This window comes from Eumetopias jubatus, unplaced genomic scaffold (genome assembly GCF_037043125.1).
Source record: "Eumetopias jubatus isolate StellerSeaLion01/CBP00866 unplaced genomic scaffold, mEumJub1_p1.0 scaffold_10, whole genome shotgun sequence".
Taxonomy (NCBI): domain Eukaryota; kingdom Metazoa; phylum Chordata; class Mammalia; order Carnivora; family Otariidae; genus Eumetopias; species Eumetopias jubatus.
The window spans coordinates 33,194,296-33,219,801 of record NW_028274816.1 but is presented as its reverse complement, the minus strand read 5'-3'; the positions used below and the strand labels follow the sequence as shown (position 1 = coordinate 33,219,801).

The 25,506-nt window shown below is 47.2% G+C and overlaps 1 protein-coding gene across 1 annotated transcript in view; it reads right to left on the bottom strand.

Annotated features, from left to right (window-relative positions):
- BCO1 (beta-carotene oxygenase 1) overlaps positions 1-24,028 on the bottom strand; it is a 37,477-nt gene extending 13,449 nt beyond the window's left edge. Inside the window, 9 exon segments of the mRNA XM_088026920.1 lie at positions 1,618-1,875; positions 4,284-4,504; positions 6,914-7,079; positions 7,989-8,007; positions 8,657-8,803; positions 10,402-10,531; positions 19,299-19,346; positions 19,349-19,414; positions 23,302-24,028. Coding sequence (XP_087883046.1) covers positions 1,618-1,875; positions 4,284-4,504; positions 6,914-7,079; positions 7,989-8,007; positions 8,657-8,803; positions 10,402-10,531; positions 19,299-19,346; positions 19,349-19,414; positions 23,302-23,365 — 1,119 coding nt within the window. The 5' untranslated portion in view covers positions 23,366-24,028.
- Between the last annotated feature and the right edge of the window lie 1,478 nt (positions 24,029-25,506).

Below are 25,506 nucleotides of genomic sequence, written 5' to 3'. Positions count from 1 at the left end.
CATGCCTGAGCTCCTGCATTGAGGAGCCCGGGCAGTGAGGGTACAAGAAGATTCTCTGGGTCTCTGTAGTAGTGTCCTCCATTTTCCAGGCCTGCAGAGCCCCGAGAGGGGTCAGGGTGACATGTCTGGGCTCTTTTCCGGACTTAGGTCTGCTGGGGAGAATGGCAGAGTTGTACATTTACCAACTGCAAGCATACAGATTGGGTAAAAAGGGGGCAGGGGGAAAGCTGACCCCTGGGTGTGCCAGGGGTTGAGAGACAGGCTGCTGCAGGTGCTAATCATAGGCTCTGCCCCTGAGGGCTGTGTGACCTTGGGAATATTCCTTAACTTCTCTGAGCCTCAGTTTCTTCATCTGTAAAATGAGGCTAATATGAGGACCTCTCCCATAGGTTGTTTTGATCACTAAGTGAGGCAAGGAAAATAAAATGCTTAGCAAAGTACCTGGCACATAGAGTTCATTTAGTAAATAGGAGCCATCAAAATTGAGTTGAATTGAATTTGCTTTCATTTAAATTAATTAAGTCATGAAGTCAGTGAGTTCTGGAGCCAGGAATCTCTGTAGCCTCCGAAACCAAGCCCGGAGCCTTGGTAGCATCACCCTAATTGAGGATAATGTCTGGCTTAGTGGTCATTTTTAATGCAAGAAGGGGACTAATCAACAGCAGGGCATTGGGTAAGTGAATAGTGATGAATCCCGGCCTGGAATCGTCACACAAATATTTAAAATAATGTTGTAGAAGAATACTGAATGTCATGGAGAGATGTTTAGATATACACATTAAGCGGAAAAAAGCAGTGCACAAAACAGTATGTGCATATTCCGCCATGAAAAGCAAGGAAGGGTTGGTGTGTGCTGAGGCAGAGACCAGGCCTCAGAAACACGGCACAGAGGGAGGGTGGCCACCGCGGGAGACCGCCTGGCGTGTGTGTGATGTGTCTAGAACAGGCAGATCCTCAGAGACAGGAAGTGGATTAGTGCTCACCTGGGGCTGGGGGATGGAGGGGTGGAGCAGGGTAAGTGGAGGGGTTTCTTCCCAGGCTAATAAAAAGGTTTTAAAATCCAGCTGGTGGCACAACTCTGTGAAGTTACTAAAAGCAGCTGAATGGTCCACTTTAAATGTATGGTATGTGAAATTATCTCTCAATAAAGCTGTTAAAAATTCTCTGTGATTTCCTTCTCTAAAATTAAGCAATATAAAATATACATGTATATATTTCTAAGTTTTAGAGAAGTCCTACTACATAGAATTTTTCACAGCTTTATTGAGACATGTATCAATAGGCATGTGTATTATATATACATATACACAGATACATCAACATGTGTATTAATATGTCTGTTGGCCTATCTACTGAGAGAGAAAGAGAGAGTTGTGGGAGGCAATACAAATATATCCATAAGAGATTCATGGTTTTTTTTTCCTTTTTACCCAATCTATATTTTCTTAGGTTTCTACGATGAATATGCACCACTTTTGGAAAAACAATGAAAAAATGTTTTATCTTTATGAACAGCTTGCTTTGGATTTCAACGTCAATCTAATGAGCGCCAAAGTCACTCCCCACTGGGGCTCACAACTCCCCAGGAATGAAATGGGTCCCCTTCCAAGCTGTTACCTTGTCCACATTGAGGGGCACGGTGAACCTCCTGAGGGTGGGGATGGAGGTGAGCCTGCAGTTCTCCTCAAAGTCCTGGTTCAGGTTGGCCAAGTAGAAGAGCGGGTAAAGGCTGCTGTCCTTGTAGGTGACGACGTCAAACAGAAGGCAGCCGTCCTCCTCGTAGGCGTTGACGTGATGAAAGACCACCATGGGGTCCGTGTAAAACTTGGTGGGCACAGGCTTCCTGGTCCTCTGGTCGATGATGTGAATGTAAGTCTGAAAGCAGAGGCACACCCAGGGGTCAGCTTTCCCCCTGCCGGCCCGGCATGATGGCAGTGGGTGCAGGACAAGACCCAGCCCTGCCCTCCACTAGCTCGTGACCCTGGAGCATCCCCTTCCCACAGAGCTCCCGGCTGTTGCTGGTCCCTGATCACCTCCTTCAGATGGAGCAGTTAGGGAAGCTTTGCTGCTGGGGCCTCTGCAGCACCAGGGCAGAGTCTGGGGGAAGCCCCTGAGGCTACACCCATCTCTCCCCTCCTTCAAGCAACTGTGACTCCAGGTGGGCCGTGATGAGCTAGCTCCCTGGCAATGGCCATGTTGGGGAGAAGTGGCCAGTCTTCTAGCCCTCCTTGGGCTCTATCCATAGCTGGAGGCCCTAAAACCCTAAAACCACACCAGCCCTTTTGGGTTCCTTCTCCCGACGTCCACCTGCTGCCTGGTTGGCCAGGATGCAGTTGTCATGGTAATCTCCCTTATCCTGGGGGCTGTGGTGTGGAGCGACCTATTCTAGTTAAGGGGCCCACATAGGTATCTGCACACACCTCTGGGTATCATGAGGTGATATCACTCTGGATGGTAATTAGCCATATTTGCAACCCTAGTTGTCTAATCTGAAGTATGTGTGGGGTTCTTTCTTTTGGCAGCTCTGGCCTAACCACCCTCCTTCTGAAAGGCAGGGAGGGACTACTCCAGGCTGGTCTTTGGCCACCTCCTCCCAGCTCATGTGCCTCTTGCTCTCCTTCTTCAGAATCTAGGTTGAACATTGAGTGGGGGTGCAGAGGAGGAAGGCTTTGACAGCGTGGAGGGTGGGGGTGGTGGGCAGGTGAATATAGAATTATTTTAGCTCTTTTTTTCTCTGCGAACCCAATCCCTGGGTTGGGCACAGAAACTTTTCAGAGAGCTCTCAATGCATTCCAAAGCCCTTGCCCGGGCTTTCTGCCTGCACCTGGCAGCTCGGTCTTCTCTCTGTGGGATTCTCTGAGGGCCAAGGGATGTCCAGGGGCTGAAGAGCAATCCAATTACAGCTGGCTTCCCTGCTGGCCCCTAGCCCCAACATTTATTCCACAAATATAGACAGAGGGTCTAGGACACATCAGACACTTTTTCAGGAACATTTTTCCAGGAAAGACAGAACAAAACCAAGCCCTTGCTTTCATGGAGCTTATAGTCCAGTGGGGGAGAGGCCAGCAGTCAATGATCAAATAATGTGCCAAGGACAATGAGCACTACTGAGAAAAATGAAGCCAGGTAGGGGATGGAGAAGCCTGGGGCGGGGTCTGTTAGAGATTGGTTTATCACGAAAGGCTTCAGGGATCTGGACATTTAGCTGAGACCTGGATTAACTGAGGGAGGAAACCATCTGGGGAAGAACATTTCAGGTGGAAAGGACAGAAAATGTAAAGAACGTGTTAGGCTAGTTTGAGATACAGGAGGTCCAAGAGGAGGCTGAATAGATAGGGAGCCAGTGGTTGGAATGTGGGCCTGTGAAGATTTGCAGGCTTGGTCAGTGAAGCCTTTGGATCTTATTCCGAGGAAGATGGGAAATCACAAGAATGTTCTGAGCAGAGGAGGGACCTCACTCTCCTCCCTGAGAAGAAAGGACAGGTCTTAAAGACACATAGTGGTGGTTCCCTCTGGAGAGGGGACTGCCAGTGGCCAGGGGGAGGACAGGGGACTTGACATGTTACTTTCTCTCCTTGTGTATTGTTTGAATAGAGAATACTAAAAATTCCTTGATATTTATCACAAGTAAAAATTTACTCATTTCAAGAGGAAGTAAATATATACACACATATCCATGCACAGATATATTCATACACATATATATGTGCATGCACACACACACACACCCGTATATACAGGCAGGCATACACACGTATACACACATCCACACTTGGAGCACTCAGGTGTGCCCGCAGATGTTTGGTTGTACCATCTGGTGGAACGCTCTATCATTATGATGTCTAAATCATCTACGGCACCCTTCCCTGACATTACCCAGTGGCTGCCGGGACGCTGGAAGGGCCTTGTCCATGGATGGTGGAAGCTGCAAGGAGCCCAGACATGGGTCAGGACTGAGGAGTAGCCCTTGGCCACCGGGCTGGTGCCGACTGCCTGGCTGATGAGAGCCGGCTTGCCCGAGGTCACATGCTTTTCTGACAGGTACCGTCTGCTCTACTGACTCATTGACTTGGGGCCCCGGCCCCCTCACCCCCACCTGGGACCACTCTGCAGAACCATCCAACTTCAGAACTCTCTGGAAGCTTGGCTGATGCTTCCGGGGAGACTGCACGGTGGCTCACACCCTCCCTCCCTAGGAAACCTCCTGCATGCCAACCTCCATGTCAGTCTGCTTCCTCCCTTGGGCCATCCCTGTGGGGCTGGGGGTCCCAGCCAGGTCTTACCTTGTCCTCCTTGTGGAAAGCCAGGCAGGAGGCCCAGTTCACTCCCCGGATGTACGCAGTTGACATTTTGAGGATATCTAGCTTGAAAGGCTGCTTGAGGAAAACGATGCGGTTCTCAGTGACTCCGAAGCTGTGGTAATAGCTCGGGGAGAGGAGGGAGGGGGAGATGATGGAGCAGAACACCTCCATGTGCTTCAAGGGGTTCTTCCCCTTCTTGTCCTCTAGAGAAAGGCAAGCCTCAGGAGCAGCACAGGACCTGCCACCCCCAGACAACGCCCCCATCACCTGCAGCGGAGCCTTTCAAACCGACCTCGTCGCTAAGAAGAGCCTTTAGATGAGAGCCGACAAGTAAACCGATGAAGGGGCTGTTGTCCGGCTGACGCAGGGGCTCCGAGTGTTCCCACTTAGGCCCCCCTGCCCTGCAAGACCTGGTGCTACAATCTGAAAGCATGGAGCCCTGGAGCCAGACCTCGGGGCCAGGGGTCTGCACGACAGCCTGGGGGCTCAAACCAGCCTCCACCTGTGTTTGCATCAAGGTTTCTTCGAAACACAGCCACGCTCCCTCCTTTATGCGGGGTCCGTGGCTACCCCTGCTCTGGAGCCTCAGTGGTTTTGCTGAGGAGTTGCAACAGGGACTACAGGTCTGCAAAGATTTTCGCTCTTGGGCCCTTTCCAGAAAAAGCTTGTCGCCCCTGCTCTGGAGCAACACCTCTTCATGCATACGGATCATCAGGGTTCATGATCAAAGTGTGAAGTCTGACTCAGTATGTGGGGCTGGGGCCTGAGGTTCTGCATTTCTATCCAGCGCCCAGGGGATGGGCCAGCTTCCTAGGCTTCGACTTTGATATTTTGCTGAGGCCCATTATTTGAGATGTACCTCACAGGGTTTCCATGAATTTCTCTTCACGCTGACCATTCAGAAACAGCTGGGGGTGAGACTAAGCACCCACTGTGATAAGAGACTGTTATACATCTTGTGACAATGGAAGAAGACGGTATGATGCCCATTTTACAGATGGGAAACTGAGGCATGATGGAATATGGTCTATCATTATGGCCAAAGACACAAGGTTTAGGCCAAGAAGACACAGCCCTCTTAGCTGGGCCACCTCCTCTGTTATTAGGGATAATAACACTCACAGAGTGGAGAGAGACAACAGAATGAAATCATGAAGTAGTCCAAGTAGCTTGGCCTGTGTCCAGACAGCAGAGGTGCGCAGTACATGTTCGTGCTCTTATTCCTCTGTCAGGATGAGTCACCACTGGCCAAAAGGCCTCCCCGCCCAGGCCTGGGGCTGGCTTATAATGAGTTATCTGCAAGCGTCCCCGCCTTGCTTGTGGTCACCTGGGCACACCGTAAACAGCTGACTGGTGGGAGGGAGGCTGTGGGGTTGTGGGGTGGTTCTTTTCTTCACAAAACAAATGGAGCACAAAGCAAACTGAAATGGAGAGCACCCTGTCCTAGGAGGCAGGACATGGGCATGAATTCCAGGGAAGCCACCAGCATGCAGGAGGGGCTCAGTGGGGAGTTGCTAGCATGGTGCTGGAGGCTCCTGCTGCCACCTGATCCCCCTGGGCCTCATCACCCTCTTTTATAATATGACAGGGCAAACTCAGATGCCTGGACCATCCGCAGGTCTGACATTCTAGGAGTCTGGCTGGACGCCCTAATCCTTTATTAGCTTAATTCATGGGAGTTCCGTTTAAGAATACTCATTGTGCCTTCTGACCTTAGGGGCTCACATCTGCCAATAGAGCCTAGTAAGTAGCTCAGGAGCTTCTACAAGACTATGAGGGAGGGGACCAGCTGGGATCACAGATGGAAGCCAGTTTTCCTAAACCAGCAGGTCAAGCCCGCACTCTCGTCATTCTGCGCTGTCTCCTGAGCCCTGTGCAACCACCCTCAGAGGCCTGGTCTCCTGGGTGTGGTTCCCAGGAGGGTCCTGGACAAATAAGGGTCAGGAGCCTCCTCCCCTCAGGAACATGAAATCACAACTAGCCTGGGCTTTGCTCCAGGTTCCTGGCCTTAAATGGAGAAAGTTCAGAAGGCCCAGAGAATGGGGGGGGGGGGGGGGGGGAGGGGAGGAGAGGGGTGGAGTCTGAAAGGTTGAAGGTCTGAAGCAGGGCTGAGCTCCCATAACAATACTAGGAACCTGGCTTCAGGGGCTGGGTTGAAAGTGGGCAGTACAGCTTCGGCATACAAAGTTATGTTAGAAAACTGAAAAAAAATGGATGGAAGGAATGATGTTTGATGGGCGGAGGGATGTACAGACAGGTGGTTGGATGGATGACGGATGGATAGGTAGATGGATGGATGATGGATGATTGGATGGATGATGGATGGACAGACGGATGGATAGTTAAATGGTGGATGAATAATGGTTAAATTAATGAATCAATGAACTGGAGCCCAAAGAAAAGCAGGTTAGAATAGTAAAGGAATTCGTTCTTTCAATAGGAAGCCTGGCAACATCTCTTTTCCCCTGAAGGAGAAAAGTGTGTTCATGGTCATCTGAATCACCCATGAGGGAAAGTGTCAGATTGAGTCTTATGTCATCAATAAAAATCAGAACTCTTTAGAGGTAGCCACCCTTGGCATCTGTCCTTTAAGTATCCCCAGAATGACCTACCTGGTACAGTGGCAGGGATCTTAAAGATCACATATTTCGTCTTCCCCTTGTCCATGATGGATGTGCCCATATTAAGAACATTTCTGGCTGCATCATAATGAGGATGTGCTGTTGCCAGATTTACAGGCACGTATTTGCCATAATCAACCTGCAAAATGATAGCCACCTGCTTTTACAAATGGGGGGAGGGTGAAACTTGATGAAAAGCACCTACTTCTAGGTTGAGAGAGATGAGGGCTCCTTTTGCCTATCTCCTGATGTGAAAATAAGGCAGACTTCACCTTTAAAGAGAATGTTTACCCGTGTGACCTGATAGCACCTCATGGGTGGCCTCCTACAGCACAGAGGTTGCAGGGGAGTCGGTGAGCTGTGTGTCTTTTCTGTGACAGTTGTTGCAACCCTGCCCCCTGGCCCTGAGGGTGTCCTCAGCATGGCAGCAGGATTCCTCGACACAGACCAATGACCTGCACAGAGAGGCAGCCTTAGCACTAATCTTAACCGCTGCTTTGTGTCTTTCTGGTTACATCATTTAAATTCTCCCCTTTTGCATGCCACAGAGGCATAAATCTCCAGGGCTCTCTCATAGGATTATTCTGGGAACAGAGAGTTACAAAAACGCCTGGTCAAAGCGAAACTTGACTAACAAGCCCAGTAATGGCCCCCCCATCCCCAACAGGGCACAGCCACAGAATAATGCGTGCCTGAGGAAACAACTGTCCTCCTCTCTTCCCCCAGAAGAGCATGACCTCCGGCCAAAAGTCAGGCAAGGCTTCATTCTCTCTTAATATTTCCTCTCTGAGGCTTTGTGGAAAGCATACATCAGTTGGACCTATGCCACCCAGCTTAAAAGCTGCTGGACATAATTTCACAGCTAAGAAAAGTATTCCCTTTAACAGACCGTTAAAATGTATTGAGAAGACATTGAGGCTTTGAATAGCCAGCTGGAGAAAAAATGAGTGGGTCTATTGATTTTCATGGAAATGTTGATTTGATTCTGCCCAGGAAAGGTATCTGCTTGGGTATTTATTTTTGTCCTCTTCCTCTCTGCCTAAGGTCTCCCTCTTCAGGTCAATACCAGGTAGGGCTGCTCCAGTCTGGGCAATCCAGTACAGTCATTCATTCAAACTCCCATTACGCTCCCACTAGTGGACAATGTTATGGGTTGAATTGTGTCTTTCAAAATGATATGCTGAAGCCCCAACCCTTGGTATGTATATTTGGAAACAGGGCCTTTGTAGATGTAATCAAGTTAAAATGAGGTAATTCTGGATGGAGGTGCACCCTAATCCAATGATTTTTATCTCTAGAAGAGATTGGAGTGATGCATCTATAAGCCAAGGAACACTGAGGATTCCTGGCAGCCACCAAAGGCTGGAAGAGGGAAGCCAGCATCTTCCCCTGGAGCCTTCAGAGAGAGCATGGCTCTGAGGACACCCCGATTTCAGATTTCCAGCCTCCAGAATGTGAGAGAATAAATCTCTGTTGTTCTAACCCACCTAGTTTGTGGTACTTTGCTTCGGTAGCCCTAAGAATAAACACAGACACAGAGATGAAATGACACAGACCTCACCCCAAGAGAGCTTAGAATCTAGTGCTAAGGGCTGTGCTGGGGAAGCTCAGGATCCAATGGCATTAGAGGAGGGGCAGCCCCCGTGTGTTCCTGCAGGCCACATGGCCCAACCCAGGCGGTCTCTCTCTCATGAGCAGGAACTGATGCTGAGGTTATAGTAGATTCACTGGTACCTTCTCCGGGTTTCCAGAGTCTGTGGGTTGATTTTCCTGATGTAATTGGTCTCTGTGGTCGCATAGACGTCTTCTCCACACTTCATGATGTTAATCAGGCAGTTGTCTGTGAAATCGGGGATGGTATGGGACAAGTATGTGAATGCTCTGTGGAGGAAAGCAGATCAAGAGCAAATCAATAGCTGTGTCTACCCAGCTGGAAAGTTCTGCTCAAGATGGCTTTAGTTTTCCTACCACTTAAAATGCTCTACAATTCAAGGGGGGAAAGTTCCAAGTCCCAAAGGATCACTTGAGGAATCTGGAGGACTTGGAGATCAAGTTGCCCAAAGATACCACTGTGTTGAATTAGCTAAGAAGTGAGTCATCTGGGACAAGATGGCCACCAACTGAACCCTCCTGGGCTCTGAAAAATCCAAAGGTCTCCCACACCAGAGACACCAAGAGCTGGTAGGTTGTTCTGAAGTATTTTAAGAATTTCTACAGAAATCTTATGTATCCATCCATAATGGCCCCCTAAGGCTAGCAAAACAGCTAATCCTTGCTTTTGGAAGAAATGAAAGTCCACAATGGACACTCTGAATTTGTCCAGGAAATTAGTTTTTTTTTTTCTTTAAAGGAAAGTAAACAAATTATGAGAGAAAAACTCATCAGTTTGATCAGAAGATCCTGGATCCATATATTGGTTAGTGCTCCCCCTGCTGGTGAATGGTGAAGCAGCAAAGCCGCCCAACAAGGGGTGGTTTTGCGTTCCTTCCCTCCCCCCTCCATCCCCTCCCCACTTCCTGCGTGGCTCCTCCCCCGCCTGCAAATGCCAGTTCAGTGCTTGCTGTGTGCCAGCCCCAGCACTGGATACTGGAACTGGAAAGATGACGTCAGTTCCAGGAAAGCAGGAGCAATCTTCCATCTCTGGACCAGTCTACTGCTAGCACATTTCCTAACTCGTCTATATCCGAAGAGTATCAGGAAGGAGACACTGACAGTGGGTCTGATTCCCTGGCCAACAGTTTAATCATCAAGCCTGTACTACATTCATAGTCATCACAGCCCAGATGATTTGAAACATATTCAACTAAAAACCTTTCCCTGTCTCTTTCTCTCATTTGCCAGTTTCCCCGCCTCACAGATCCTCCCACTTTCTCTACGCACATACAAGCAAAAATAAATCCAGATTTCTTGCTTTTTTACACAAAACATAGCATAGCATATGCTCTTTCTACACCTTATTCTGCCCTGTGCCCACCACTCAGCAAGGTATCTGGGAAATCTTTCCATTCAGCACATAGGGAGCATCCTCATCACCCCCCACATTTTTTTGCTCCTGCCTGGTATTTTCTTGTACAGCTTCACTCTTATTTATTTAACTACCCTTCTGTTAATGAGCATTTGGGTTATGTTCAGTTCTTCATTATAACAAATGATGCAGCCATGGATAACATTGTACGTTTGCCATTCCAGACCCGAGCAAGCCTCTCTCTAGACTGAAGAGAACGTGCATTTATAATTTTTGAGATATAATTCCAAATTGCTCTCCTACCAGCCATATGGAAAAATACCTAATAATCTGTCAGATGCCCTTTGCCTCTTGCTATCAGTGATCAAGAACTGTGTGCCATAGACAGGCAAAGCCTGGCCAGGTGAAGGTTTTCATGTACTCTACAGAGGATTGTCAGAGGAGAGGACGCTGGTTGTTGTTTTGACCACCAAGGATATCAAAAAGCATGACCAGATTCAAAACAGACAGTTACTTGGAAAATATGTTTTTGCAGGGGTCTAGATAGGCCATTGTTCCAAACTCTGACACCACAATCCTGTTGGCCTTGATGTTGGCATTGTAGGTATCACTTCTCAGGTATTTGCTCCTGTAATAGACTTCACCTAAAAGAGAACATGCAGAATCATCCAGGCTGACACTTTTACAGTCAATTTTAAGGTCAATTTCAGTCATTGTAGGGGTATTACAGAAGGAAAGGTGAGTTCAGTAGGATGGTGTTCTTTAGTGTGTGCTGGATACAAGGAGCATTTGCAGTGAGCTCTCACACACATTTCCTCACTTGAGACAACAATATGGTAAGGTAAGTATCCCTATGAGCTCCATTTTACATAGCAGGGGACTGAGGCTCAGACATGTTCAGTCACCTTGCCAAGAGGTGCTGATCTGGCCCATTGACCATCTCTTCCACCATGCTAGTATCCCTCCAGGGAAGGTCCGAATTTGGAGGACTGGTCCAGAAGGCCTCATACTTGGCCTGGGTTTCCTCAGGACCTGGTTTAGCCCTAGAAACCTTCCACTGACCATTTCAGCCCCTGGAGTAATATTTGATACCTACTACAGCCAGAGGGTGACCTAGCACCTGATTCCATATATGGTAAAGTGTCAGTACCTGTGTGGAGGTCTCATTCACATAGACACTGGAGAAAATCTAACTCACTGCATAAAAGCAGGGACTCTTGACCAGTTCATCAAGACCAACCTGAAAATGTATATATGTTTCTAGACCTGTATTAGGTTCCTACGGCTGTTGTAACAAATTACCACAAACTTAGTGGCTTAAAATGACACAAATTTGTTATCTTACCATTTTGGAAGATGTAGCCTGAATGGGTCTTACAGGCCTAGAAAGCAAGGTGTCAGCAGGGAAATCTATTTCTGGCTTTTCTAGCTTCTAGAAGTTGCCTGCATTGCTTGGCTTATGGTCACATGACTCTGACCTCTGATGCTATTGTCACATCTTTTCTGACCTCTGACCTCCCTCTTTCCCTTGTGATGACGCTTGTAATTACACTGAGCCCACCTGGATAATCTCCCCACCTCAAGTTCCTTAACTTAATCACATCTGCAAAGACCCTTTTACTTCGCAGAGTAATGTAATATATTCACAGTTTCCTTCTGGAAGAGAAAGGGGAGCAGGGGTGGGGGAGAAGAGAGGAGAGAGCTGAGGAGGCCCATCTGGGAGTGGATGGATCAGGAAAGGCTTCCTGGAGGAGGTGGGACTTGAAATAGCCCTTGGAAGATGAATAAAATTATTTGCCCTCCATAGACTGGGGAAGTGGTAAGTAGGAGAGAGAGTAGTGCACTTCCATTCACTCTTCCTTGAAAGTCTGAAAGCGAAGGGCTGGAGGTGGGAAAGGCAGCCCACCTCCTGCAGGAGCTGAGTAACATGGGTTTTAGCATGAGGCAGGGGCTTGGGAGCAGCCCTATGGGATGAGGTTAAGGGGTGGGGGCTCTACTGGCATATATGAGGCCTTCAAACCATTTGGTGGACAATTTGAAACCTCTAGGTTTTTAAATTTTTATTTAATTTTGCTGTTAATTAGCAAGTGACGTGTTGATTTTTCCCTGCTATAGAATACATTCTTTGCTGTAATATAATATATGTTTCCAATGTTGGTTCAAATATAATATGCAAAAAGCCCAGGTCATACTGACATTTCATTCCCATAAAACAAGTTGATTAGAGAGATATAAATCATGTATCCACTGTCATGATGATGGGCTTAGGAGAGAACACCTTCCCAAGAAATTCTTGTCTGGTGACTTTTTATATCTAAGAAAGGAAACAGTGCTAAGAGCTGACATTTATTGTGCACATGTGTGCTAAGTACTGTGTGGACACTTTATGTGTATTTTTTCTGGTTTGATTCTAAAACATTGGAAGTGTATAGAATACATCAACCAGAAATGTGTTCTTAAGGGGGGGGGGGATCAACCTAATGTCATTTGCTAATCAACAAAATAAGAAAATTTAAGCACTTGAGGGTTTCAAATTTCTTACCAAATGAAGTACAAGGGGCTTAGGCACTCATGACCTTGCAGGCCCAGTTCCAGTGAGTAAAATTGAGGCACAGAGAGGCTAAGTACCTTGCTTTAAGCCACACAGCTAGGGAGGGGTAAGCTGGATTCAAAGCTGACACAGCCACCACCATGAGTTTGACCATTCTGTCTGATCCTCGTTATTAAAAATGCACCTCTGGAAAAGGGCTACCATAACTGCATGGCTTGCTGAAGCTTCACAAACTGAACCGACCCATATGAACTACAACCTAGTTAACAGACAGAACATGAGAACCCCCTGGAGGTCCCCCATAACTTGTCCAGTCACAAGCTTCTCCCCTCCCTGCCCCGCGAGCCACTATTTTGACCCCTAAAAGTCTCTATTAGTTTTGCCCTCGGGATTGCGTTTTCATGTCCATCTCCAAAGGACGTGAGTGTTCGTTTCAGTGGTAAGGACTCCAGCCTGTGCACCTAGATGGAAATAATAGCAATAATGGTGACGCTAGTCTTCATAAAATTGGAAGAGACCATGAAAGATCTTCTAGTTCTTTCTCTAGGCTTTGGGAGGTAAACTGTGTGTGCCCAGGGGCAAATCACCATCTATCCTCTTCTCAAACGTCTTTTCACAGGTGGCTGCTGTGAAAATAAGTATCACTGAGATACTTCAGGAGTGGAGGCTCTGTTCTGGGGCTGCAGGAAGAAATAGGGAGGAATGACTTCGGGTTAACCCAGCCCTGGGTTTGTGTATTCAACCAGTATCTATTAATCACCTTGGTGGGCCAGGAAGTGGGGGTGACCAGCATAGGCACATCTCTACCCCTGAGGGGATTCAGGTCTCCAAGTGGCTATGAATCCTACCCTGTCATCTACTGACCATGCACTTGACCTTGTGTCAGAGTCAAGACTTGACCTCTCTGCTCTGATGTGAGGATCATGATATGTTTCTTATGGAGTTGCTGTGATGCTTAAGGCCTGTAAAGCATTCAGCACATAGTAGGTGCTCAATAAAAGCTACATATGCTATTGAGATGCAGTGGGTAGAGTGGGCAGGCTTTGGTTCCAGGGTTAGTCCTAATTCCAGCCATGTGACCCTGGGTGAGTCTCTTTATCTCATTGAACCTCAGTTTTCTCAACTGGAAATTAGGGATCACGCAGCCCTCCCCAGATAGGATTGGCAGTTTTAAATGAGATGGGATGATATAAGGAGTTAGGCCCATTGGCACATGGCATGCACTTGCCAAGTAATGACTGTGGAAATTTGGAATGGTCCAACAAAATCCTGGAGGCAGGAAGACTCAGCTGGGGGTTGGTGTGGCCACACACACTGGTCTTTGGTCACATGCTACATAGACCCTACTTCACGGCCACCCTGGTCTCCCCCTGACTCAGCCTGTGCTTCGCTGGTCACTCTCTGAGGGTCACCACCTAAAAGCACTGGCTAAGGTGCTTTCTCTAAAATGCTGGATTAAGTTCACTTGAAATGTAAACCACCCATCCCAGGCTAGCTGTCAGCAGGAGGCCCATTTCCTATAAACAACCAGCCTCAGAGCACGCATGGAGGGCTCAGGGGCCACAGGAAAACATGTCTCTGGAATTACTCAAGGCTGACACTCAACTCTGAGGCTGAGATTAAAGAAGGCCACCACACATTCCCCAGAACCCTGCTCCCTGGTGAGCCCCAATTAGCCACATTCCTTCTAAAGGGACACAAGTAAACATATGTGCTCCTGCCTGGAATCTTCTAGAATTGGGTCAAGTTTGATATTCTGGGGGGACTGAGAGATTTTATATATATATATATATATAATCTACCTCCATTTTAAGCAAACTTCCAAAAGGCTAGTTTAAAGCTATAATAATTGAAAAAGCTCCAGAAAAGGCTAAATTCTGGAGAGCTCTTTTTGTCTCTAAACCTTGGTGATGCTGGCTCTTGGAATTCACATGTTGAAATCCTCGTGGGACAATGACCTTGCCTCTAAATAAAAAATTATCGAAATGTACTGTTGAGGGAGACTTGAGTTTATTCAACTCTATGCCTGCTTTATAAAAATTTTTAATTTTGAAATAATTTTAAGGGCGCCTCGGTGGCTCATTTGGTTAAGTGTCCGACACGAACTCAGCTCAGGTCTTGATCTCAGGGTGATGAGTTCAAGCCCTGTGCTGGGCGTGAAGCCTACTTTAAAAAAAAAAACACACAAATTATTTTAGACTTACAAAAAAGAGCACTCCTATATACCCTTTGTCCAGCTTCTCCTCCGCTCTGCTCCTTTAGTTAAATCTTAGGTTTTTAAAACATTAACTTTCACTGGTTTCTGCTGAAGGTCACAGACCATTTTTCTATCTTTCTGCTTTCTTATTCCAGTCTTTTCTTACTGGTTTGGCACTGATTCAGGTTTTCCATGCTGGCTGTACACTCATCACCTGGTGCTTTGAAACAGTGGCAGAAGCCTGAGCCCCACCTCCACAGTGCGCTGATGAACTTGGTCTTGGGTGGGACAGGGCAGAGAGACTGGAGGTTCACTGCAGAGGTCTTCTTCTTTTTTTTTTTTTTATTAACACATAATGTATTATTTGTTTCAGGGGTACAGGTCTGTGATTCATCAGTCTCACACAATTCACAGCGTCCACCATAGCACATACCCTCCCCAATGTCCATCACCCAGTCACCCCATCCCTCCCAACCCCCCCACTCCAGCAACCCTCAGTTTGTTTCCTGAGATTAAGAGTCTCTTATGGTTTGTCTCCCTCTCTGGTTTCATCTTGTTTCATTTTTCCCTCTCTTCCCCTATGATCCTGTCTTGTTTCTCAAATTCCTCATATCAGTGAGATCATATGATAATTGTCTTTCTCTGAGTGACTTATCTCGCTTAGCATAATACCCTCTAGTTCAATCAACGTCATTGCAAATGGCAAGATTTCATTTTTTGATGGCTGCATGATATTCCTGTGTGTGTGTGTGTTTGTGTACACCACATCTTCTTTATTCATTCATCTGTTGATGCACATCTAGGCTCTTTCCACAGTTTGGCTGTTGTGGACATTACTGCTATAAACATTGGGGCGCACATGCCCCTTTGGATCACTACATTTGTATCTTTGGGGTAAATACCCAGTCGTGCAATTGCTGGGTTGTAGGGTAGCTCTATTTTCAATTCTTTGAGGAACCTCCATAGTGTTTTCCAGAGCGGCTGCACCAGCTCACTGCAGAGGTTTTCTGAAACCTCAGTGTGCTCAGGGCCATCTAGGAAATGTGTTAGAAACACCAATGCCCTGACCGTACCCTTCAGGATTATGATTCACTCAGCCCTGGGTGGGGTCTCAGGGTTTAGAGCTTTAATCCTAGGGGATTCTGATGTTAAGAGGTACACAAACCACCTTTTGAGAAATATTGGCTTTGTGTTATCTGTAAATCAGAGGACCCTGCTCACCCTGTGCATGTCCTCTTGAATCATGTATAGTAGTACTTAACATTTTTGGTTTATGTTTCTACTCTTGGGGAGTAGAATGGGGAGCCATTGAGAGTTGTAGAGGAGAGGAGAGATGAGGCCAGGCTGTGCCGCACTAATGTTGGCAATCTGACAGCCTCGAGAGGATTGGGCTGGAGAGACGAGGGGGGAGGGTAGCCAGCAAGAGGGGGAAGCAGAGCAGAACAGCGTAAGTCTTCGGTCATGAGATTCTAGATTTAGAGAGCATTGGGTTTATATCTGACATCCACCACTTCCTAGCTGTGTGCCTTTGGGCAAGTTACTTAGCCTCTCTGGGCATCAGGCTCATCTGTAAAATCAAGAGGTACCTTCCTCAGAAGCTGTAGTGAGGGCTGAGTTGTGGGTGGGCACAAAGCACTTGAGCCAGTGGCCAGCAAGCACTCCCTGTAGTGAGTGTTGAAGAGATCGACTGGGAACGTATTGCTTCCTTCTCCCAAAACAACCTTTACCTCGTTCATGCCATTTGGGCTCCATAAAGAGTTTCCTAGTGCCCCTCTGGGCCAGGTCCAGTGCCAGGTAATGAAGACACAACAATTTGAACAGAAACCCTGTGTTCTGGGGCCTCCCACCTTAGGCTGGAGAATGGCAAGCAGATCATTGCAAAGCAGAGTAGGGCATGTACCTTCGACACAGGCCAGGTTCAAGAGCAGGATGGGGGAGGACGAGTAATTGAGTGGACTCTCTGTACTTCCCATTTTCCAGCCAGTTCCAGATTATGCATAGAATCAAGTCTTTCATGCTATTGCATATTTTTTTTAATTTTCCTATATATTATGTTTTGATATCTTAAAAAACCATTCTGGTTGGAGGAGACTGTCCTTCCCTGGACTAGCCAATTTTTAGAGGTAGCCAAGGGCCCAGCATATCTGTGAGATGAAAACTAACCTATCCAGAGCCAGATCTCCTCCCTCTGGTCCACGCACTCCAGGAAGCAATATTCCTCTGCCTTCATCACCCCAGGGCCAGGTGCCAGGCGACCAGAGACCACCCCCGAAGTCCAAAGCCTGCCAGCACTACTCACACCAGCTGATCCTAAGCTGTTTACTCTGCTCCATCTTGTCTTTCCCTCAGAAACCCCAGGACAGGCCATGGCCTATGTGCTTCCCCTGCTCCTGTGTTCTGCCTCTGGACCACCCTGTTGCTATCCACTGTGGACCGGTGTGACATGCCGTGCCTCCTAGGACCTGTGAGTATAAAAGGCTTTGCTCCCAAGCCTCTCTCTGTCTCCTTTTGTGGTCACACCTAACTGACCATCCCATAAAAGACAATAAAACAGGTACTTACCTTTGACAATGAATTTTTAGTTTGAAAAATCTACTAGAAACTTTTAGAAAGTTTAGCCCACTCAAGGATTTTGGTGGATGGCAGACATGCTTCTGAAAGACAGCCATGGATTGGTCATCCCCTACTCGTTCTCTTGTCCCCAGAGCCTCTATGGAAGGATGTGGAAACCACCATTCAGTAAGCTGTGAGGGCTCACTTAAGCTACCTGCCATTTCTCAGGGGGATGTGTGGCGGTGGGAGGAGGAGAGCAGGGATGGTTGCAAACTTGAACCCTAGACAAAACAAGTCAGATCCTAGCCCTACCTCAGTGACCTTGCTCGGATAAGTCACTCAACCTCTCTAAAGCTCCCATTTCTGTGTCTGCAAAGAGGGGACAAAGCACACCTCCCACGCAGTGCTAATGTGAGCACCTGAAATGGACCACAAGGGACCTGACAGCATGGCAAAGCAGGGCCTTCTGGAAAGGAAGCCAGTGTACTTTTACCTTTCATGCACGTCATCCAGAACAGCGTTGATTTCCCTAGGAATCATTGGTAACTTCTATCAGGAGAGGAGGGGACTGTTAAGGCTGAGAGCTGTTGGCAAATATGGAACCACCCACTCTGTAGCTGAGTCTCAGTAAAATCTGTTAAGTTTTTGCAAACTCAGAGCTCATGGTTTTCACACATGGGGTCTCTATTCATGAAATCCTAGAGCAAGCCACTGGCACAGAGTCTGCACCAAAAAAATAATTGCTGACTGGCTTAGATGAAATAGTAATTAAGCAAAAATAACACTAATGGTTATTGAGCACGTGTTCTGTGCCAGGTATTATACAAAGCTCCTTACACATATTAATGCCTTTAAATTCCTTAAATTCCACATTCCTGATATCTCCATTTTACAGATGGGTCAGTAACTTGGCCAAGGTCACACAGCTTGGGTGCATGTTAGCTAGGATGAAGGAGGATTCAAACCCAGTGACAGTGATGGTGGTTTTCAATCTATTCTGCGCCTACCAGGTGTCAGGCCCCTGCTAGATACCTGGCCCTTCTAATGATCATGACAGCTCTCCAGAGGAGATCATCAAGCTCTTTTTACTGCGGTGGACACAGAGGCCAAGGGAGGTGAAGTGATCTGTTTGTCATGCTGGAATGCAGGGGTTAAAGAAAAATGTCACCAAGCTGAACCATTAGGACACGAACTTCCCCAGCATGTGACTCTGAGCCTGCTAAAGCCTCATGTGACCCATCCCAGACCTCTTTAAGAACTCAGAGTGTGCTGTTGTGACATACAGCAGCTTCATGGCCAACAGCAAAGAGTTTACCATCCACCTCGTGAGCCAGTCACCTGAACCCAGAATTCTGCCTTATTCAGCCATTTCAGTCTCCCCTTTGGGAGAGCCACTGAACTTGTTGCTTGAGTGACTGGTCTCCCTTGCCTGGTGAGCAATCTACTCAGCTCTGTTCCTTTCAGCTCTGTTCTCTTCCTATTCTGATTTGAGGCATGTCTGACTCCAAAGCCAGTAATCTCCTCCTGCTCTCACCCATCTTAACGAGAATGCATATCATTTTGCAGGTTGGGCTCTCTGAAAGAGAAACTTGGCCGCCTTTCCAGGGAGGTTTGTGCTTGTGGTTGGCTGAATGATGGACTCTCCAAGATGTCCATGTTCTAATCCCTGAAACCTATGAAGTTGTTACCTTATAGGGCAATGCAGGCATGATTATATTAAAGGTTTTGAGAAGGGAGATGATCCTGGATTATCTGGGTGGGCCCAATGCCATCACAAAAGTCCTTATAAGAGGCAGACAGGAAGGTCAGAGAAGGAACTGACTATGGAAGTGAGGGAAGTGGGGAGAGTGAGGGAGAGAGCAGGTGTGCAAGATGCTCTGCTGCTCTTTGCAGGTGCAGCTGGGGCCACAAGCTAAGGAATGCAGGCAGCATCTAGAAGCCGGAAAAGGCAAGGAAATGGGCTATCTCCCTGGAGCCTCCAACACCTTGATTTTAGCCCAGTTTTGACTTCTGACTTCCATAACTGTAAGAATAAATGAGTGCTGTTTTAAGCTACTAAATTTGTGGTTGTCTTTACAGCAGCAATGGCAAACCAACACAGTACTCTTACCATCTCTAATTGTGAAGCTGTGGAGCAAGGCCAGGCCATCAAACCAGTCTCCCCCACTGTGTGCATTCCAGGCCCGTTGCAGAGCAGGGTGCCCTGCAGCCATGTGGGAATCCTGCCTGTTAAGAGAAAGAATGTTTTGTTTCCAGTTTTCACATCCCAACCAAAAAGCTATGAGACGTGGCCGTGGAAAGGAATTGAGGTCACAGTCCCAACACGACTCACTGCACCCACTCATTCCTTCGGCAGTCGTTTCCAGAAAGGGTAGGATATGCCTGGATTGTGCCAGCACTGAGGATACCGAGATGAACTGACGTCATCCCTGTCCTCAAGTTGCTCACCACCCACGGAGCAGATGGATGAACAGACACCCAAACCACACCACAATGAAGGAAGGCAATGTGACAGGCTCAGCAAGGAGGCTGTGTAGAATAGAACCTCACCTCCAGGTGTGGTGAGAGCAGGAGGGTTGGGCTTGCTTCCTGGAGGAGCCGCTGGCTGAGTCTTGAAGGGGAGTAGGGAGTGGCCTCCCAAAGGTGGGGAAAGAACATTCTAGAACTGTGCTGCCCAATATGGTAGCCACCGGTCTCATGTGGCCACTGAGGACTTGAAACCTGGCCAGTCTGAACAGAGATGTGCTGTAAAGTGTAAAATACACACTGAATTTCAAAGGCTAAATATAAAAAAAATGTAAAATATCTCAATAGCAATTTAAAAAATATTGATTACATGTTGAACGTATAATATTTTGGATATGTTGCCTTAAAAATATACAGTTAAAATTGACCTTTTTTTTTTCCCTTTTTCAGTGTGGCTATTAGGAAATTTAAAACTATGCATGTGGCATGCATTCTATCTCTGTTGAACAGCACAGATCTGGAGGTAGGGTGCTGGAACAGACGCCGTTGGTGCCCCACCCTTGTCCTCTTGGCCCTGACCTCTCCCTGAAGGCTGCTTTCTGCCACTACCTGCAGCTCTCTGCCTGAGGGCTTTGTTTTCACTGAGGGAGATGATCTGCCCACACACTGGGCAAGCTGGAACACCTTGGAGTTAATGCCCCTGGAAGTGGTTGTCACCCAAAGATGGATGGGGAGTTGGGCATCACTTGTCACCACTTCTTTGCCCTCAGCTTGGACAATATGAGGCATGTTTTACACTATGCCCAGAGGGCTCAGCTCTGAGGGCTCACAGTGGTCAGTGGCTTGACAATGCCCTTTTATTGGTTTCCCTCCCAGTGTTTCTTGGGATCACATCCCAAATTAAAATACTTACATCTGAATTCTTATCTCTGGGGGAACCTGAACGAAGAGATCAAAGACCAAGTCAAAGACCAGGACATGTGCCAGTTGTATAGCAAGACTGGTCTGCAATTTTCAAGCGAGGAAGCCCAAGTATTGAGGCTGGAGAGCTAAGCAGGGACCATGTGATAAAGGTCAATGAGACCACACCAAGGGCTTTTACTAGACACTCAGAAGAATGGGACAGCTTGGCCAGTTAAAACAGGGAATGAGAGGATCTGATTTTCGTGCGTGTGCAATTTTTTTCTTGAGATAAAATTCACATAACAACAACAACAAAAAATCCACCATTTTAAGGTGTACAATTCAGGGGTTTTTAATATAATCACAATGTTATGCAATCATCATCGTCTAGTTCCAGAACATTCCATCACCCCAAAACAAAGTCCTGTCCTCCTGACAACCACTCATCTACCTCTTCTGGACAGCTCATATGAATGGAATGTGCTCAGATTTGGGGTTTTAAAAGTTGTCTCTGTGGTGTAGAGTGTGGTGGGAGGAGGAGCCAAGAAGAGGTGGGACGACCAGAGAAAGGAAGAGAGAAACAACAGACAGAGAGTTGGAGGACGTGGAATGGACAGGACCGCGAGTCTGAGCCGTAGGGGGAGAGGGGAGGGAGCACCCCAAAGTGCCACCAAGTCTCCTGCCTTGGGCAGCTAAGTGAGCAGTGGGGCTATTCACAGAGACCCAGATGCAGGAGAAGGAGCAGGTGAGGCAGAGCAGAGAGAGATGAATCCGAGCACAGTCAAAGCTCTAGACAGAAGGACACATACTGAGCACCATGTGCCAGGCACTGGGGGGCAGGTGGCATTAAATCATATAGTCATGGCAGCAACCCCATGTGGTAGGTACACGCGGACCGTTTGACATAAGAGGGAACTGAGGCAGGAAATGCTTAAGTAACTGGCCAAGGAGGTCTCAGAGCAAACAATGCACAGCCCGACATGAAGCCTGGACATGGCCTCTGTGGGCAGACATGGCCACATAGGCACAACCTTCAGTTAGCAGTTAGCCAATGATTAGACTTGACCCAGGACTGGAGGCCTGGAGTGAGGGTTGGGAGCCTGTCCTTCACTGGTCGCCCTGGCCTTGGGCAAGTTGCAGCCCCTCTCCAGCCCTCGGCTTCCCTCAAGGAGGGAGGCATGATTTACAGCAGTGGTTCTCACACTTGGAAGCCACCAGAGGGCTTGTAGAAACACAGATTGCTGGGCTCCAACCCCAGCATATCTGATTCCATGGGTCTGGAGTGGGCCCAGGAATTTGTGATTCTAACAAGCGCCCAGGTGATGGGGAGGCTGCAGGTGTAGGGTAGAGGTGGGGAGAACAGCTGATCTGGATCCAGGGGTCCACTCAGATCTGTAGGTTCTAGGATTCCGGCTTTCTAAAATTTCCAAGGATTTCCATGCAGTCATTAAACATAATGCTTATGGGCAACATGTTCGTGGCATCCCCGAACATAAAAAGATAGCTATTGGGGCCTCTCTTTTTTAAAATAAAAAATTAGGGGCGCCTGGGTGGCTCAGTCGTTAAGCGTCTGCCTTCGGCTCAGGTCATGATCCCGGGGTCCTGGGATCGAGCCCCGCGTCGAGCCCTGCGTTGAACCGCGTGTCGGGCTCCCTGCTCTGCGGGAAGCCTGCTTCTCCCTCTCCCACTCCCCCTGCTTGTGTTCCCTCTCTCACTATGTCTCTGTCAAATAAATAAATAAAATCTTAAAAAAAATAAAATAAAAAATTAATAGTAAATATACATTTGTTTTTGAAAAAAATATTTGTAGTCTATACAATCTCTATCTTTTAAAAACTTAAAATACTCCAATATTAGGAGTGCTTGAGATGAAAATACAGCTGATTTCCCTCTCTGTGTTCCCATTAGCACTTCCAAGTTTTTATATATGTACGTATACATAAAACACACACACATATAGATCCTATGTTACCTTCGTAATCAGAGAAAAACAAACATAAAAGCTACTCTTTGAAAAGCCTTCCAAGGCAACTCCTTGGTTGAAAAGCTCCAATCTGACTTTCCTCACAGAGAAATGCTCACTCGGGAAAAACCTCCAGATCCGAGTATCTGAAGATGAAACCACCTATGTGCCTGAGACAGCTCACTCGCCCTTCTCAGGGACAGCACAGAAAGAGAGAGCCAGAGAAATAACAGATGAAGAAAACGAGACACAAAGCCTGATAAAGGAATTCTCCCTTGGAGGGTCCCACTCTGGGTCTTTTGGACTTATGGCTCTGCAGGTACTCGAGGGCCCAGATCACACCGTGGGCTCCTGCGAGGAAATCAAGACATGCTCTGCATGCCCTCCAGCTTGCACACGCAAAAGTGGGAGCCCACGTGCATGTCTCATGCCATTTTGCAACTAACTTAGGTTGCACATATTTGCACAAAGGTACCACCTGCTTGGAATGGGCCACATTTTGCCGAATAATTCCACTGTATCCGTGCCAGTCATAGCCTCCCCAGGCTCTTCCCCTGAAGTAGTGAGAATGACTCTCTCTCTCCCTGGAAACAGTTTTGGTGCATAAAAAGCACACCTAGATTTTCACAGAGAATACGTCTGGATTGTGGATCATTCCCCACTATATACTGTTTTCCAGATTTTCCAAAAATAATTTACAATAAATATTACTTTCATAAACAGAAAAAAAGTGTATGTCTAAACACATAAGAAGAGCCTGCCGTCTTTACAAAACGCTCACCTGTCACTTTGGCCCTCACAGGTTCCAGCTGCTCCTTCTTATTTCTGCCAAATATGATATCCATGGCGCTGAGCGGGAGTGATGTTGACACTCTGACACACAGACACTCTGCTCTGTTCAAGGCAACTGCTTGCTCTTCGGCTCCTCCTTTTCTTTCCTTTCCGCTCTCCTGCAGCTCCCTTCTCTTACATCTCCTTCCCTCCCGATGCCCTGAGAGCCTGGTATCTATTCACACGCCAGGGGGAAGCTGCGCTGGCGTTATTTATCTGTGGTCAAAGGTCAATTCCGCAGCCTGAGTCCTGTCTAATCTTTAACCCTCTTATTGTATCCCCAAATCCCTTTCCAGTTCCACTCTGGCTTAAGCAAGAAAAGCTAGTCTTCTGCTGGGTTTAAATTGGCGGGATAATTCTGTGGGTGCATTCTGCGTAGGTATGCAGCCTGAAATAATCCAGCCCAGGAGGTGGAGAGGATTTATGATCAGAACAAGAAGAGAAACTATCAGGACCTGGGATTAGGGGAGCCAAGAGTGCGTCAATCGCTAGAATTCCCTCTGCACATGGTGGGAACTTCTTCAGCAGAGAGAGCATTTTTGTTTTGTTTTGAATAAAGGTCCCTGAACCTCCCCCTCCTTAAAAAATTGTATTCAAAGAGCAACTTAATTTATTATATCTCTTTTTTAGAGAAGTAAACATAAAATGTTTACCCATTTAAACCATAAATATAGGGAACCAAAAACTCTACTTGAGAACAATGAGGAATTGTAACAAAACAAAAAAACAAATGTCAGTTCGACTTCCTGATCTAACAGGAACTAGAAAGGATGCCTATTTGTGATTTCAGAGTCCCCTGTATTTGTGCCTCTTGGTGTGATGCCATTGCCTAAAATCCATCCATATTCAAGTGGCTTTGAATGTTGATGAGTTAATGGACTCTTCTCTACTCCTCTTGCTTAAAGAAAGCAGCAGCTGTTTCCTCTCTGGGTAGAGGAAGACAGGGTGTGGTGCTGGTCTTTACGTAGCTGCTGAGTACAGTTCTTGTCAGGTCTGGGCTGAGACCGCATTCCTGGATCCAGGGGCCCAGTCCGGACAGCCGCCTGGTCTGGCTGCACGCCCACCCCTGGCTACACACTCCGATCACCTGGCTGCATGCGCTCAGGGTCCGGCGCTGAGCCTCACTACACACCCACTGATGCAGGATCTCTCAAGGGGGAGCCCAGCCCTGGGTGGTCTTAAACATGTCTTGGATGATTCTGATTCTCGGTAGCTGTTGAGGAGCCCTGGTCCAGGGGAAGATGCTGCGTGTTTGGGCTGATACTAGATTCAGATTCTTCCCTTTTCTATGCGTCTGCCTTATCCTCTCTGAGCTTCCATTTCCTTAACCGTAAAATGGGGGTGTAATGATATCAAAGTCCCAAAGTATTGTAAATCAAGGGTCTAGCAAAAGCACCTGGGCCCAAACACTACCAACTATTATTGCCTTTTCTTCCCCATTTGCTCAGAAGGCATTCCCTTTAACCCACATTTTCCATTCAGTCCTGTAACTTGCCAGTTTATTCTTCTGTCTGGTCTAAACATGTGTATCCATGTCAGGGTTATTATTCCTAGGTTGTGAAAGGTGTGTCTTTGTGGGGGTTAAATGAGAATGTCTGGCATAAACTATGGGCTCAGGAAAAAAATTGCACCACCAGAGGCAGCAGCTCTGGTGCAGGGAAAAAAAAAAAAAGAGCTAAAGGCTTAGAAGTCAGAAGATCTACTGGCATTTCCGGGCTGCGATTTAAAAAGTGTGACTGTTGTGACAACCCCTCTGAACCTCACTTTACTCTGCGAGAGAGGGTGGCAATACCTGGGCCACATGGTTTGTGGGGAGGACAATATTGAAATTACAGAAGTGAAAACATGACCGTGTCTTTCTTGTGCATTTTGTATATCCAGCAAAGCAATGGCCCCCATCCATATCAAGCACCTTCTCTGAGTCAAGTGCTTTGCAAAGTATTCTACGTGCACTAGCTTGCTCTGACTTTATATAATCCTATGAGATGAGTATTCTTAGCATCATTCTAGAGATGTAAAAAGTCAGGAAAGATAACCAACTTGCCTTAGGTCACACAGCGACTAGGAGACAATTAGGAAGCCAAGCTGGGCAGCCTGACTCCAAAGTATACACTCCGTGACAATTCTACTCAGTGCCGATGCATGATGGATGTTG